The sequence below is a fragment of the Rhinoderma darwinii genome, chromosome 6 (assembly GCF_050947455.1).
Source record: "Rhinoderma darwinii isolate aRhiDar2 chromosome 6, aRhiDar2.hap1, whole genome shotgun sequence".
NCBI lineage: Eukaryota > Metazoa > Chordata > Amphibia > Anura > Rhinodermatidae > Rhinoderma > Rhinoderma darwinii.
In genome coordinates, this window is record NC_134692.1 from 96,718,422 (window position 1) to 96,732,456 (window position 14,035).

General features: G+C 42.7%; 1 protein-coding gene across 2 annotated transcripts in view; it reads right to left on the reverse strand.

The window, feature by feature from the left end:
- The window catches only part of GSG1L (GSG1 like), a 418,206-nt gene that overhangs the window by 57,513 nt on the left and 346,658 nt on the right, over positions 1 to 14,035 (reverse strand). The window contains exon 3 of one of the 2 annotated variants that reach the window (XM_075830072.1): positions 11,754 to 11,906. The exons of the other annotated variant lie outside the window; for it this stretch is intronic. Coding sequence (XP_075686187.1) covers positions 11,754 to 11,906 — 153 coding nt within the window. The remainder of the gene's footprint in view (positions 1 to 11,753; positions 11,907 to 14,035) is intronic. 2 annotated transcript variants of the gene reach the window in all.

Below are 14,035 nucleotides of genomic sequence, written 5' to 3' on the forward strand. Positions count from 1 at the left end.
ATATGGGGTATAGCCGTACTCAGGAGAAATTGCTTTACAAACGTTGGGTGGCTTTTTCCTCCTTTATTCTTTGTGAAAATTCAAAAATTCAACATTTTAGTGGGAATAATGTTGATATTCATTTTCACGGCCTAATTCTAATAAATTCTGAAAAAGACCTGTGGGGTCTAAATGCTAACTATACCCCTAGATAGATTCCTTAAAGGTAATGTGTTGCCAGAAAAACATGTTGTTTTTTTTTTAATTAAACATTTAGTGTGTAGGTGGTTAAACATTGTTCAAATTTTTTATTTTTTTTTCACGAGTCAGGAAATATTATAAATTAATTCTAATTTATAATATTTCCCATTGCTGGTCACTAGATGGAGCTATTCCCAAAATTGCAGCATTGCAAAATTGGGTAAAAAGCCCTCGCTCTAGTGAGCTCTCAGCATCCCCCCCTCCTTTATCCTGGCTAGTGCCGGGATAAACGAGGGGTTTGAACGGTCTAATCTCCTACACTGTGTGTCGCCATTTTTTGAGCTAACACACAGTGTAGTAGGTTTACATACAGTAGTAAACGTACACAAACACAAACATACATTGAAATCTCTTACCTGCTCCTGCCGCCGCGGCTCCCTCTGGCCCGTCCGCTCCGTCTGCTGCCGCTGGTCCAAGTGCACAAGTCCAGAAGCCGCGACCGGAAGTAGTAATATTACTGTCCGGCCGCGACTTCCGGTCCACAGGAAAATGGCGCTGGACGGCGCCAATTTCAAGTTGGACTGTGTGGGAGCGGCGCATGCGCAGTTCCCACACAGACGGCGTACACAGAAGTGGATGAGACGGGACCCGTTCGCAGTCTCTATGGGACTGTGGCTGCCGTATTCCATGTCTGTATGTGTCGTTAATCGACACATACAGAAATGGAACAAAAAATGGCAGCCCCCATAGAGAAGAAAAAGTGTAAAAATAAGAAAAAGTAAAACACAAACACACAAATAAATATAAACGTTTTTAATAAAGCACTAACATCTTTAACATATTAAAAAAAAAATTGTGATGACACTGTTCCTTTAAGTGGTGTAGTTTCCGAAATGGGGTAACTTTTGGGGTATTTTCACTGTTTTGGTCTCTCAGGGGCTTTGCAAATGCGACATGACACCCAAAAACCATTTCAGCTAAATCTTAGCTCCAAAAGCCAAATAGCTCTCCTTCACTTCTAAGCCCCGCTGTGGGTTTAAACAGCAGTTTATTACTACATATGGGGTATTTCCGTAATCAGGATAAATTGCTTTACAAATGGGGTGTTATTTCTCCTTTATGCCTTGTGAAAATTAAAAATGTCTATATTTTTTTCAGAAAAAAAAGTAGATTTTCATCTTCACAGACTACTTCAAATACATTTAGCATAAAAACTGTGCAGTCAAAATGCTAACTATACCCCTAAATAAATTCATTGAGGGGTGTAGTTTCCAAAATGGGGTCACTTTTATTTATTTTTTACTGTTTTGGCACCACAAGACCTCTTCAAACCTGATATGGTGTCTAAAATATATTTTTTTTAAAAAGGAGGCCCCAAAATCCTCTAGGTGTGTAAAGGATCTGCCAGGCACCGCTTCGGGGTTAACTCCCATAATTAATCAGTCAGCACCTGAATCTACATCCCTGAGACTGACTCCAGCTTCCACCACTCAGGCTGGCAGGCTTAGGAGTGGGAGAGCCTATCGCAACCTGGCCAGACTCAGCTAGCTCCTGCCCTCGGTCTATTTAAGCCTGCCCTTCCTGTCCCTCGGTGCTTGTGATTCTTTTCGTGTGGTTTCCTGGCCCAGCTACAGCTCCTTCTATTTTGATCCTGCTCCATACAGACCCTGGCTTACTGAATACTCTTCTGCTCTTCGTTTGGTACCTCGCACACTCCTGGCTTGACTCGGCTCGTTCACCACTCTGGTTGCTCACGGTGTTGCCGTGGGCAACTGCCCCTTTCCCTTGCTTGTATTCCCTTGTATGTTTGTCGTGTTTGTCGTGCACTTACTGAGCGCAGGGACCGCCGCCTAGTTGTACCCCGTCGCCTAGGGCGGGTCGTTGCAAGTAGGCAGGGACAGACTGGCGGGTAGACTAGGGCTCACTTGTCCGTTTCCCTACCCCCCGTCATTACATAATCACAAGCCCATACCTAGTCTACCCTGGTCCCTGACACCACTATGGACCCCCGTGAGACCCTGGCTCAGCAAATGCAGGGTCTCTCCCTACAGGTCCAGGCCCTGGCTCAGAGGGTCAACCAGCCTGATGCTACCTTGGTAGTTCCCCTCACCTCACCTCTTGAACCCCACCTCAAGTTGCCCGACCGGTTCTCAGGGGACCGGAGGGCTTTTCTCTCCTTTCGGGAGAGTTGTAGGCTTTACTTTCGTTTAAAGCCTCATTCCTCAGGTTCTGAGAGCCAGCGGGTGGGTATAATTATGTCCCGGCTCCAGGAAGGGCCCCAAGAGTGGGCCTTCTCCTTGGCTCCTGACGCCCCTGAACTTTCCTCCGTTGATCTTTTCTTTTCCGCTCTCGGACTTATTTATGACGAGACTGACAGGACTGCCTTTGCCGAGAGTCAGCTGGTGACCTTACGTCAGGGTAAGAGACCTGTTGAGGAGTATTGTCCTGACTTTAGGAAGTGGTGCGTAGCTTCTCGGTGGAATGACCCTGCCTTAAGGTGCCAGTTTAGGTTGGGTCTGTCGAATGCCCTGAAAGACCTGCTAGTTAGCTATCCCTCTTCTGACTCCCTCGACCAGGTTATGGCTTTAGCGGTACGACTTGACCGACGTCTCAGGGAACGACAATGTGAACGTTTATGTGTTTTCTCCTCCGACTCCCCCATGATGCCTCCCGAAGTTCCGTTGCTTCGTTCCTCCCCAAAAGACTCAGAGATACCTATGCAACTCGTGGCCTCCGTGTCCCCCCAACAACGTAGAGAATTCCGCAGGAAGAATGGTCTCTGCTTCTACTGTGGGGATGACAAGCATCAAGTGAACAACTGTCCTAAGCATAAGAATGCAGCCAGAGAACTTCCGCGCCTAAGTGATCATCGGGGAGGTCACTTGGGCGCATAGGTATTTCCCGTAAATAGGAAACGTACTAAGATCTTGCTTCCCTTTCAGGTCTCTTTTGGTGGTAGGTCTGCTACCGGCAGTGCCTTCGTGGATTCAGAGTCCTCTACTAATATCATGTCTGTGGAATTTGCTATGTCTCTTGCTATGCCTCTGATTGATTTGCCTAAACCTGTCCCGGTAGTGGGTATCGACTCCACTCCTCTTGCTAATGGTTATTTTACACAGCATACCCCTGTTTTTGAACTCCTTGTTGGCTCCATGCATTTGGAGCAGTGCTCTGTACTGTTGATGCAGGGATTATAGTACGATTTGGTTCTAGGCCTTCCCTGGTTGCAGTTGCATAATCCCACGTTTGACTGGAAACCTGGGGAGCTAACCAAATGGGGTAATGAATGTTTTACGTCATGTTTTTCTGTTAATTCTATTTCTCCCCCTGAGGAGGCGAACACGCTACCCGAGTTTGTTCAGGACTTCGCTGATGTTTTCTCTAAGGAGGCCTCCGAAGTGTTACCTCCTCATAGAGAATACGATTGCGCTATCGAATTGGTACCAGGAGCTAAGCTTCCTAAGGGTAGGATATTTAATCTTTCTTGTCCCGAACGTGAAGCCATGAGAGAGTATATCCAGGAATGCCTGGCCAAGGGTTACATTCGTCCCTCTACTTCTCAGGTAGGTGCTGGCTTCTTCTTCGTAGGGAAGAAGGATGGTGGTTTTAGGCCATGCATTGACTACCGTAGCCTGAATAAGGTCACGGTAAGGAACCAGTATCCCCTTCCTTTGATTCCTGATCTCTTCAATCAGGTTCAGGGGGCCCAATGGTTCTCTAAGTTTTATCTACGGGGGGCGTATAACCTTATCCGCATCAAAGAGGGGGATGAGTGGAAGACTGCGTTTAACACGCCCGAAGGCCATTTCGAATACCTCGTCATGCCCTTTGGGTTGTGTAATGCCCCTGCGGTCTTCCAGAATTTCATAAATGAGATTTTGAGAAATTACCTGGGGATATTTCTTGTAGTGTACCTTGATGACATACTGGTGTTTTCCAAGGACTGGTCCTCCCACATTGAGCATGTCCGGAAGGTGCTCCAGGTCCTTCGGGAAAACAAACTGTTTGCCAAAACCGAAAAATGTGTGTTTGGGGTACAGGTAATACCATTTTTGGGTCAAATCCTCACTCATCATGAATTCCGCATGGACCCCGCCAAGGTTCAGGCTGTGGCGGAATGGGTCCAACCTGCCTCCCTGAAGGCGTTACAGTGTTTTTTGGGGTTCGCTAATTATTACAGGAGATTTATTGCTAACTTCTCGGTCATGGCTAAGCCTCTTACGGACCTCACTCGCAAAGGAGCTGATCTCCTCCACTGGCCTCCTGAGGCTGTCCAGGCTTTTGAGGTCCTTAAGAGGTGCTTTATCTCGGCCCCGGTGCTGGTTCAGCCCAACCAAATGGAGCCATTTATCGTGGAAGTTGACGCACCTGAGGTGGGAGTGGGGGCTGTCTTGTCCCAGGGTACCAGGTCCCTCACCCATCTCCGCCCCTGTGCCTACTTCTCCAGGAAGTTTTCGCCAACTGAGAGTAACTATGATATTGGCAACCGCAAACTCTTAGCCATTAAATGGGCATTTGAAGAGTGGCGCCACTTCCTGGAGGGGGCTAGGCACCAGGTAACGGTCCTTACCGACCACAAGAATCTGGTTTTCCTAAAATCTGCCTGGAGGCTAAACCCGAGACAAGCTCGATGGGCGTTATTTTTTACCAGATTCAATTTTTTGGTTACCTATAGGGCTGGGTCTAAAAATATTAAGGCTGATGCACTGTCGCGTAGCTTCATGGCCAGCCCTCCTTCAGAGGAAGATCCTGCTTGTATTTTGCCTCCAGGTATAATCATTTCCTCGATCGATTCTGATTTAGTCTCTGATATTGCTGCTGATCAATGTTCAGCTCCCGGGAACCTTCCTGAGAACAAGCTGTTTGTTCCCCTGCAATTCCGGCTAAGGGTACTTAGGGAAAATCATGACTCCGCACTATCTGGTCATCCAGGCATCCTGGGTACCAAACACCTCATTACTAGAAACTATTGGTGGCCTGGGTTGCCTAAAGACGTTAAGGCCTACGTCGCCGCTTGTGAGGTTTGTGCTAGGTCCAAGACTCCCAGGTCCCGACCAGCGGGCTTACTGCGTTCGTTGCCCATTCCCCAGAGACCTTGGACACATATCTCCATGGATTATATCACCGATTTGCCTCCATCCCAAGGCAAGTCGGTGGTGTGGGTGGTAGTAGACCGCTTCAGTAAGATGTGCCACTTTGTGCCCCTCAAGAAACTACCCAACGCCAAGACGTTGGCTACCTTGTTTGTCAAACACATCCTGCGTCACCATGGGGTCCCTGTCAATATTGTTTCGGACAGAGGGGTACAATTTGTTCCATTGTTTTGGAGAGCCTTCTGTATGAAGTTGGAGATTGATCTGTCCTTCTCCTCTGCCTTCCATCCTGAAACCAATGGCCAAACTGAGAGGACTAATCAATCTCTAGAACAATATTTAAGGTGTTTTGTCTCTGACTGTCAATATGATTGGGTCTCATTCATTCCACTCGCCGAATTTTCCCTTAATAACCGGGTCAGTAACTCGTCAGGGGTCTCCCCCTTTTTCTGTAATTTTGGGTTTAATCCACGGTTCTCCTCCGTTTCACCTGGTAGTTCCAACAATCCCGAGGTAGAGGTCGTTCATCGGGAACTGTGCACAGTCTGGGCCCAGGTTCAGAAGAACCTAGAGGCGTCCCAGAGCGTACAAAAAACTCAGGCTGATAGAAAACGTTCTGCTAACCCCCTGTTTATGGTCGGGGATCTGGTGTGGTTGTCGTCTAGGAACTTGCGTCTCAAGTTTCCGTCCAAGAAGTTTGCTCCCCGGTTTATTGGGCCGTATAAGGTCATTGAGGTCCTCAATCCTGTCTCCTTCCGGCTGGAGTTACCCCCGTCTTTTTGTATACACGACGTGTTTCATGCCTCCCTCCTTAAACGCTGCGCCCCATCCTTGGCTCCCTCGAGGAGACCTCCTTTTCCTATGCTCACCCCTGAGGGGGTGGAATTCGAGGTGGCCAAGATTGTGGACAGCAAGATGGTCCAAGGCTCCCTCCAGTACCTGGTCCATTGGAGAGGATACGGGCCCGAGGAGAGGACTTGGGTACCCGCCCGGGATGTTCACGCTGGGGTATTGGTCAGGAGGTTCCACCTGCGTTTCCCCAGTAAGCCAGGTCCACTTAGAAAGGGTCCGGTGGCCCCTCATAAAAGGGGGGTACTGTAAAGGATCTGCCAGGCACAGCTTCGGGGTTAACTCCCATAATTAATCAGTCAGCACCTGAATCTACATCCCTGAGACTGACTCCAGCTTCCACCACTCAGGCTGGCAGGCTTAGGAGTGGGAGAGCCTATTGCAACCTGGCCAGACTCAGCTAGCTCCTGCCCTCGGTCTATTTAAGCCTGCCCTTCCTGTCCCTCGGTGCTTGTGATTCTTTTCGTGTGGTTTCCTGGCCCAGCTACAGCTCCTTCTATTTTGATCCTGCTCCATACAGACCCTGGCTTACTGAATACTCTTCTGCTCTTCGTTTGGTACCTCGCACACTCCTGGCTTGACTTGGCTCGTTCACCACTCTGGTTGCTCACGGTGTTGCCGTGGGCAACTGCCCCTTTCCCTTGCTTGTATTCCCTTGTATGTTTGTCGTGTTTGTCGTGCACTTACTGAGCGCAGGGACCGCCGCCCAGTTGTACCCCGTCGCCTAGGGCGGGTCGTTGCAAGTAGGCAGGGACAGAGTGGCGGGTAGACTAGGGCTCACTTGTCCGTTTCCCTACCCCCCGTCATTACAAGGTGCTCCTTTGCTTCTGAGGCCCGTGCTTCAGTCCATAAGCACACTAGGAACACATGTGGGATATTTATAAAAACTGCACAATCTGGGCAATATATATTGAGTTGCATTTCTCATGTAAAACCTTCTGTGTTACAAAAGAAAAATTGTATTACACATGAATTTTGGCAAAAATAAATGAAATTTGTAAATTTCACCTCTACATTGCTTTAATTCCTGAGTAACGCCTATGGGGTTAAAACACTTTCTGAATGCTGTTTTGGATACTTTGAGGGGTGCAGTTTTCAAAATGGGGAGAGTTATGTGGTCTTTCTAATATATAAGGCCCTCAAAGCCGCTTCAGAACTAAACTGGTCCCTGAAAAATTGGGCTTTTGAAATGTGAAAATATGAGAAATTGCTGCTAAAGTTCTAATCCCTGTAACGTCCTAGAAAAATAAAAGAATGTTCAAAAAACTATATAAAGTAGACATATGGAATATATGAAATAGTAACTATTTTGTGTGGTATTACGGTCTGTCTTATAAGCAGATACATTTATTTTAGAAAAATGCTAATTTTTGCACATTTTCTCAAAATTGTTGGTGTTTTTCACACATAAATATTACATTTATCGACCAAATTTTTTTACTAACATAAAGAACAATATCTCACGAGAAAACAATCTCAGAATCACTTGGATAGGTGAAAGCATTCCCAAGTTATTACTACATAAGGTAACACATGTTAGATTTGAGAAAATCGGCTTCGTCCTTATGGCCAAAACAGGCTCAGTCCTGAAGGGATTAAAGGGGTTGTCAAGGATATGAAAATCATGGCTACCTTCTTCCAAAAACAGCACCACACTTTACAACGTGTTGTGCATGGTATTGCAGCTCTGCCCCCTTCCGTTCAATGGAGCTGAATTGCAATAACAAACACAACCCACAGACATGTGTAGTGCTGTTTTGGGAGCGCAGCATCTGAGGGGTTTATAGCCGACCGGCACCCCAGCGGCGCAATTGCTGTGTTGCTATTGTAACCGGAGGCCAAATAACGGCCTCCGTGCCTGCCTTATACGGAAACCGATGAGGACCGCGTGGAGAGCTTGCTGTCATGAATAACTGACAGCTCTAATACACTACACTACATATGTAGTGCAGTGTATTGGAATAGCAATCGTGGCTTCAAGCCTTCAAGTCCCCTAGTGGGACAAATTTTTTAAAAAAAGTAAAAAAAAAAGTTAATAAAAATGTTGTCAAAAAAATAAAAAAAATACAAGTTTCAATTAATAAAAAGTCAAACTGCCTTTTTCCCCATAATAAGCTTTTTATTATTGGAAAAAAACTTAAATAAAGAAAACTATACATAATTGGTATCACTTCTTCCGTAACGACTTTTTCCCGCACTGTGAACGCCGTAAATTTTTTTATGAAAAACAACGCCAGAATCCCTGTTTTTAGGTCACATCTCCATTCAAAAAATGGAATAAAAATTGATCAAAAAGTCACATTTACTCGAAAATGTAGCAATAAAAACGACAACCCGTCGCACAAATAAAAAATTCCTGACACAGCTTTGTCCACGCAAGAATAAAAAAGTTATGTGTCTTAGAATATGGCGACATAGAAAACAAATGTTTTTTTTTAAAAAAAGTGATTTTATTGTGCAAAAGCTGCAATACATGAAAAGACCATATAAATTTTGAATCGCAGTAATCGTATCGTCCCGCAGAATAAAGTTAACATGTAATTTATGGCACAAGGTGAATGCTGAAAAAAAAAAAAAAAAAAACTTTTCCAGAATTGCTTGTTTTTGCTCATTTCCACTTCCAAAAAATGAAATAAAAAGTGATCAAAAAGTCGTAAGTGTCCCAAAATGGTACCAATAAAATCTACAGCTAGTCTCGCAAAAAACAAGCCTACACACTGCTCCATCAACCAAAAAATGAAAAAATTTGGCACAAGTAATGCGGTGATAAAAAAAAATGTCTATGTGCAGGCCGGAGGGAAACAATCCTTCAGTTTCAGGGCCCTCCTATTTAGGAACTAGGAAGGGAAGGGACATAGCACATCTGCTGGAAGCGGGTGCACCCGTATTATACCAGCTCAACATTTTCCCAGCTAAATTTCCCATACTACAAAGGAGAAAATGTCACCAAAACGTGCAGAGTGTTACAAAAGACACCGTTTATCAGTGCGAAACTGGCCTGTGCGTAACAGATTGCTTCACAGCGTACCACACATTTATGGATAATTGCATTATTTACCCCATTATTATACCCTCTTATTATGCCCTGATGTACTCTGCACTGATTAAATATGCCCCCACATTATATACTGATATACCAGTAATACTCAAACAAAACTAGTATAAAAGAAAAATCCATGCTCCAGATGGCGCTCCTTCCCTTCTTAGCCCTACAGTGTGCCCAAACAGCAGTTTACGTCCACAAGTAAGGCATTACCATACCCGGGAGAACCCGCTTAATTTATGGGGTACGAATATTCAGTGGCGCAAGCTGGGCACATCTGGAAAAATTTTAATTTTCACTTTGCATCATCCACTGCGTATTCATTTCTGAAAAATACCTGTGCGGTCTAAATTTTCACTACACCCCTTGCTAAATGCCACTAGGGATGTAGTTTCTAAAATGAGGTCACATTTTTTTGGTACATCAGGGGTTTTGCGAATGTGACATGGCGTCCACAAACCATTCCAGCAAAATCTACGCACCAAAAGCCAAATACCACTCCTTTTCTTCTGAACCCTCCCATGTATATAAACAGCAGTTTATAACCACATATGGGGTTTTACCATACTCGGAAGAAATTGCTTTACAATAGTTGGGGTGCTTTTTCTTTTTTATTCATGGTGAAAATGAAAAATGATGATCTAAAAGTACAGCTTATTGTAAAAAAAATAAAAAACAGATTACATCATACACCAGCCTGTGTTAATAAAATAGGAATATTAGATTCATATAAGTGTCAAAGTTGTGGAGAAGATCATGCAGGATTCGTGCACCTAATTTGGAAATGTCCTAAACTTTTTAGATATTGGTCAGAAATTATAAAAAAGATTAATAATATCTTTGAGATACAGTTAAACTATGACCCAGTGGCTTGTACACTGGGTGGGGTAAAACATTTGGGCTGAAAGGAGAGCAATAACTAAGTTATTGCTCCAGGCTAGACTTCAAATACTGAAAAACTGGAAAGCAATTGTACCACCCACACTAATGGAAGGAAGTAGGACTGCGTGTAATTTGGTAAAAATGGAAAAGGTGATATACGGAAATAAGGGTCAGGGGCATAATGTTTCTGAAATATGGAATGTATGGGAAACCAAAAAAAGAAAATAATAGTCAGCTGGTTATGTAGTGACTCTGACGGTTGAGTGGAGGTTTGGTGTGGATTGGAGTATTCCCCTGTTTTGTTTTTTTCCCCTCTGTGGGCAGTGGGTGGTGGTGGGGGGAATGCTAATGGATGTGTTTTTTTGTAATGTATTTTGCTTGTGTTTTTAAATGAAATTCGGTGAAATTGGATGAGTGGTTTTATGGTGTTGTTTTGGAATGTATTATTGTACCACTTCCTGACCGGAGGCTTTACCCCCCTTCCTGACCAGGCCCATTTCAAGTTTTAGCCATGCGCCAATTTAAAAGCAAATTGTTCTTGTATTACTCTTCCAACCTACATGTATTTGGTCTTGTTTTTTCCCAGAACATGTTGGGCTTCCATTTTTTGTAAAAAAAAATTATAGATATATTTTACTTGTTCAAAAATGTAGAAGGAAAAAAGGGAGATCAATTTTAAAAAAATATGAATATGTGAATTTAGGTGATGTTTTTTCACATCCGGTGCATGCCACCGGATAAACACACCTGAATACATATTTGGCAACTTCTGCCGACTTCAGCGATACTAAATTTCTGTGCATTTCTTACATGCTGGGCGAAAGGCAGAGCTTACATTGAATGGTGTGCAAACTGACTTTTGGAGTGCAAATTTTCCAATGCTGGTTCCAAAGCGATCTTTGTGTATGTAACCAGTGTCACGTCCAAAGTTGTCGTGTAGCCCCAGCCTAAGGCCCCCTGCACACGTCCCTGCCCGTAATCACGGCCGGTTATTACAGGCATGGCCGACCGCGGACATTCACTAGCATTTGTGGACTGTAAAATCAGAAGCACGGTCTGTAAAATAAAAAAATAGGACGTCCTTTTTTTTGCGGGTCATTTCTACGGCCCGGACACCTTCCCGTAAATATACGGGAAGGTGTCCGTTGGCAGTAGAAATTAATGGGTCCATACTTTGGTCCGCAATTACGTTCTGTAATTGCGGTACCAAGTTTACGTCCGTGTTCATGGGCCTAAAACCGTACCTCTATATATGATCTACATCCATATACAGTATATGTATATGATATGAAAGATATAGACAAAGAGGTAGGCAGATAGAAATAATAATAATCTTCATTTGTATAACAATTTTTTTTTGCAATTTATATATATATATATATATATATATATATATATATATATATATATATATATATATATATATATGCATGAAGATATAATTATCTATCTATCGCTCAAAAACCTGAGCCGAAAACTGCCATAAAAACGGTTTTGAAACTGTGTGTGATCGTGGCCTAAAGAAAACAGGACATGCTATTCATATATTTTTTTCATTAGCTATCAGCTCTTTTTGGTTTTGTATTTGAAATATGTGTGCAGCTAGACATAGAAATGTGGATGTAGATAGCTTACTCAAAGTTTTAAGTTATTTTACTCATATGACATTTTGTTTTTACTTGTCTTCAAAAAGATTTTTATGTTACCTGACAATACAGTGAAGACAGCAGAAAATGCATTCAACTTCAGACCATCCACAACGTTATTTGATTGAAAGAATTCTAGGCACATAAGGCTGAATCCAACGACTAACAGTAAAATGAACAGTACTTCAGACACCACGGACAGCCAGAGCACACCTGAAACACATAACGGCAACAAAGAAAATTTTGAAATGAACTTCACATTTTATGCGCAAAAAGGTACATTTGGGAAAGTAGGTCAACACATTTTTTTTTTATATACAGTCTTCATTGTATTACTGTTGTATTTATAGAAGTACAAAAATATTAAGTGTGTTTTATGGACAACAAGAAACAACCTTTTAAATTGAACTTAAAAGTGAACACAATTTAAAAAAAATAAAATCTGAATAAATACAATATTCTGTACAGATTATAATATATGTATGAAAGACAGCAGCACTCTGTAGCAAATCCCACTACAGTAACGGGTGCACAGCAGATAATCCTGATCTAAGGACTGTATAGTATATCAAGAAGAAATTCAGCAGCACTTCAATTTAAGCAAAAAATAAAGTGCTTTATTCAATCGAATGCAGAGATGTGACATTTCTGTCCAGCCTTAGGACCTTTGTCAAGGATGCAAGGTCCTAAGGCTGGACAGAAACGTCGCATCTCTGCATTCGATTGAATAAAGCACTTTAATTTTTGCTTAAATTGGAGTGCTGCTGAATTTCTTCTTGGTTATAATATATATATATATATATATATATATATATATATATATATGGTCTGGGATATGATTTTCCCCTACATACTGTAGTTTAAAATCTGAATAGGTATAGCCTTAAATTATACATTTCTGGCTGACTGCAGTTACCACTAGCAGTAGCTTACCTCATATTGTTTATACATTAAACTTAACCCCTTCCCTCTTTGGCCACTTTGACCTTCCTGACAGAGCCTAATTTTTCAAATCTGACATGTTTCGCTTTATGTGGTAATAACTTCGGAATGCTTTTACCTATCCAAGCGATTCTGAGACTGTTTTCTCGTGACACATTGGACTTTATGTTACTGTAAAAATTTTCTTTATACGTTCAGTATTTAATTGTAAAAAATGCCAAAATTTGGCCAAAAATTATGAAAATTAACATTCTTCTAAATTTAAATGTATCGGCTTGTAAGACAGGCAGTTATACCACACAAAATTGTTGCTAATTAACATCCTCCATATGTCTACTTTGGATTGGCATAGTTTTTGGAACATCCTTTTATTTTTCTAGGACGTTACAAGGCTTAGAACTTTAGCAGCAATTTCTCCCATTTTCAAGAACATTTCAAAAGGCTATTTTTACAGGGGCCCGTTCAGTTGTGAAGTGGCTTTGAGGGCCTTATATTTTAGAAACCCCCAATTAGTCACACAATTTTAAAAAACGACACCCCTCAAAGTATTCAAAACAGCATTTAGAAAGTTTCTTAACCCTTTAGACGTTTCACAGGAATTAAAGGAAAGTAGAGGTGAAATTTACCAATTTCATTTTTTTGCAGAAATGTATTCCATTTTAAGTTTTATCAGAGAAATGCAACTCAATATTTATTGCCCGGGTTCTGCAGATTTAGTAAATATCCCACATGTGGCTCTAGTGTGGTAATGTACTGGAGCACAGGCCTCAGAAGCAAAGGAGAACCTAGTGGATTTTGGGGCCTCCTTTTCATTAGAATATATTTTAGGCACCATGTCAGGTTTGAAGGGCTCTTGCGGTGCCAAAACAGTGGAAATCCCCAAAAAGTGACCCCATTTGGGAAACTACACACCTCAAGGAAATTACATAGGGGTATAGTGAGCATTTTGACCACACAGGTTTTTTGAAGAAACTATTGGAAGTAGGCTGTAAAAATTAAAATCTAAATTTTTTTAAAAGAAATTGGAGGTTTAGCTAATTTTTTGTCATTTGCACAAGGACTAAAGGAGAAAAAGCACCACAAAATTTGAAAAGCAATTTCTCCCCAGTAAAACAATACCCCACATGTGGTCATAAACGGCTGATTGGACACACGGCAGGGCTTAGGCTGGGTTCACACGAGCATGTTACGTCCGTAATGGACAGAACGTATTTCGGCCACAAGTCCAGGACCGAACACACTGCAGGGAGCCGGGCTCCTAGCATCATAGTTATGTATGATGCTAGGAGTCCCTGCCTCTCCGTGGAACTACTGTCCCATACTGAAAACATGATTACAGTACGGGACAGTTGTCCAGCAGCGAGGCAGGGACTCCTAGCATCGTACATCACTATGATGCT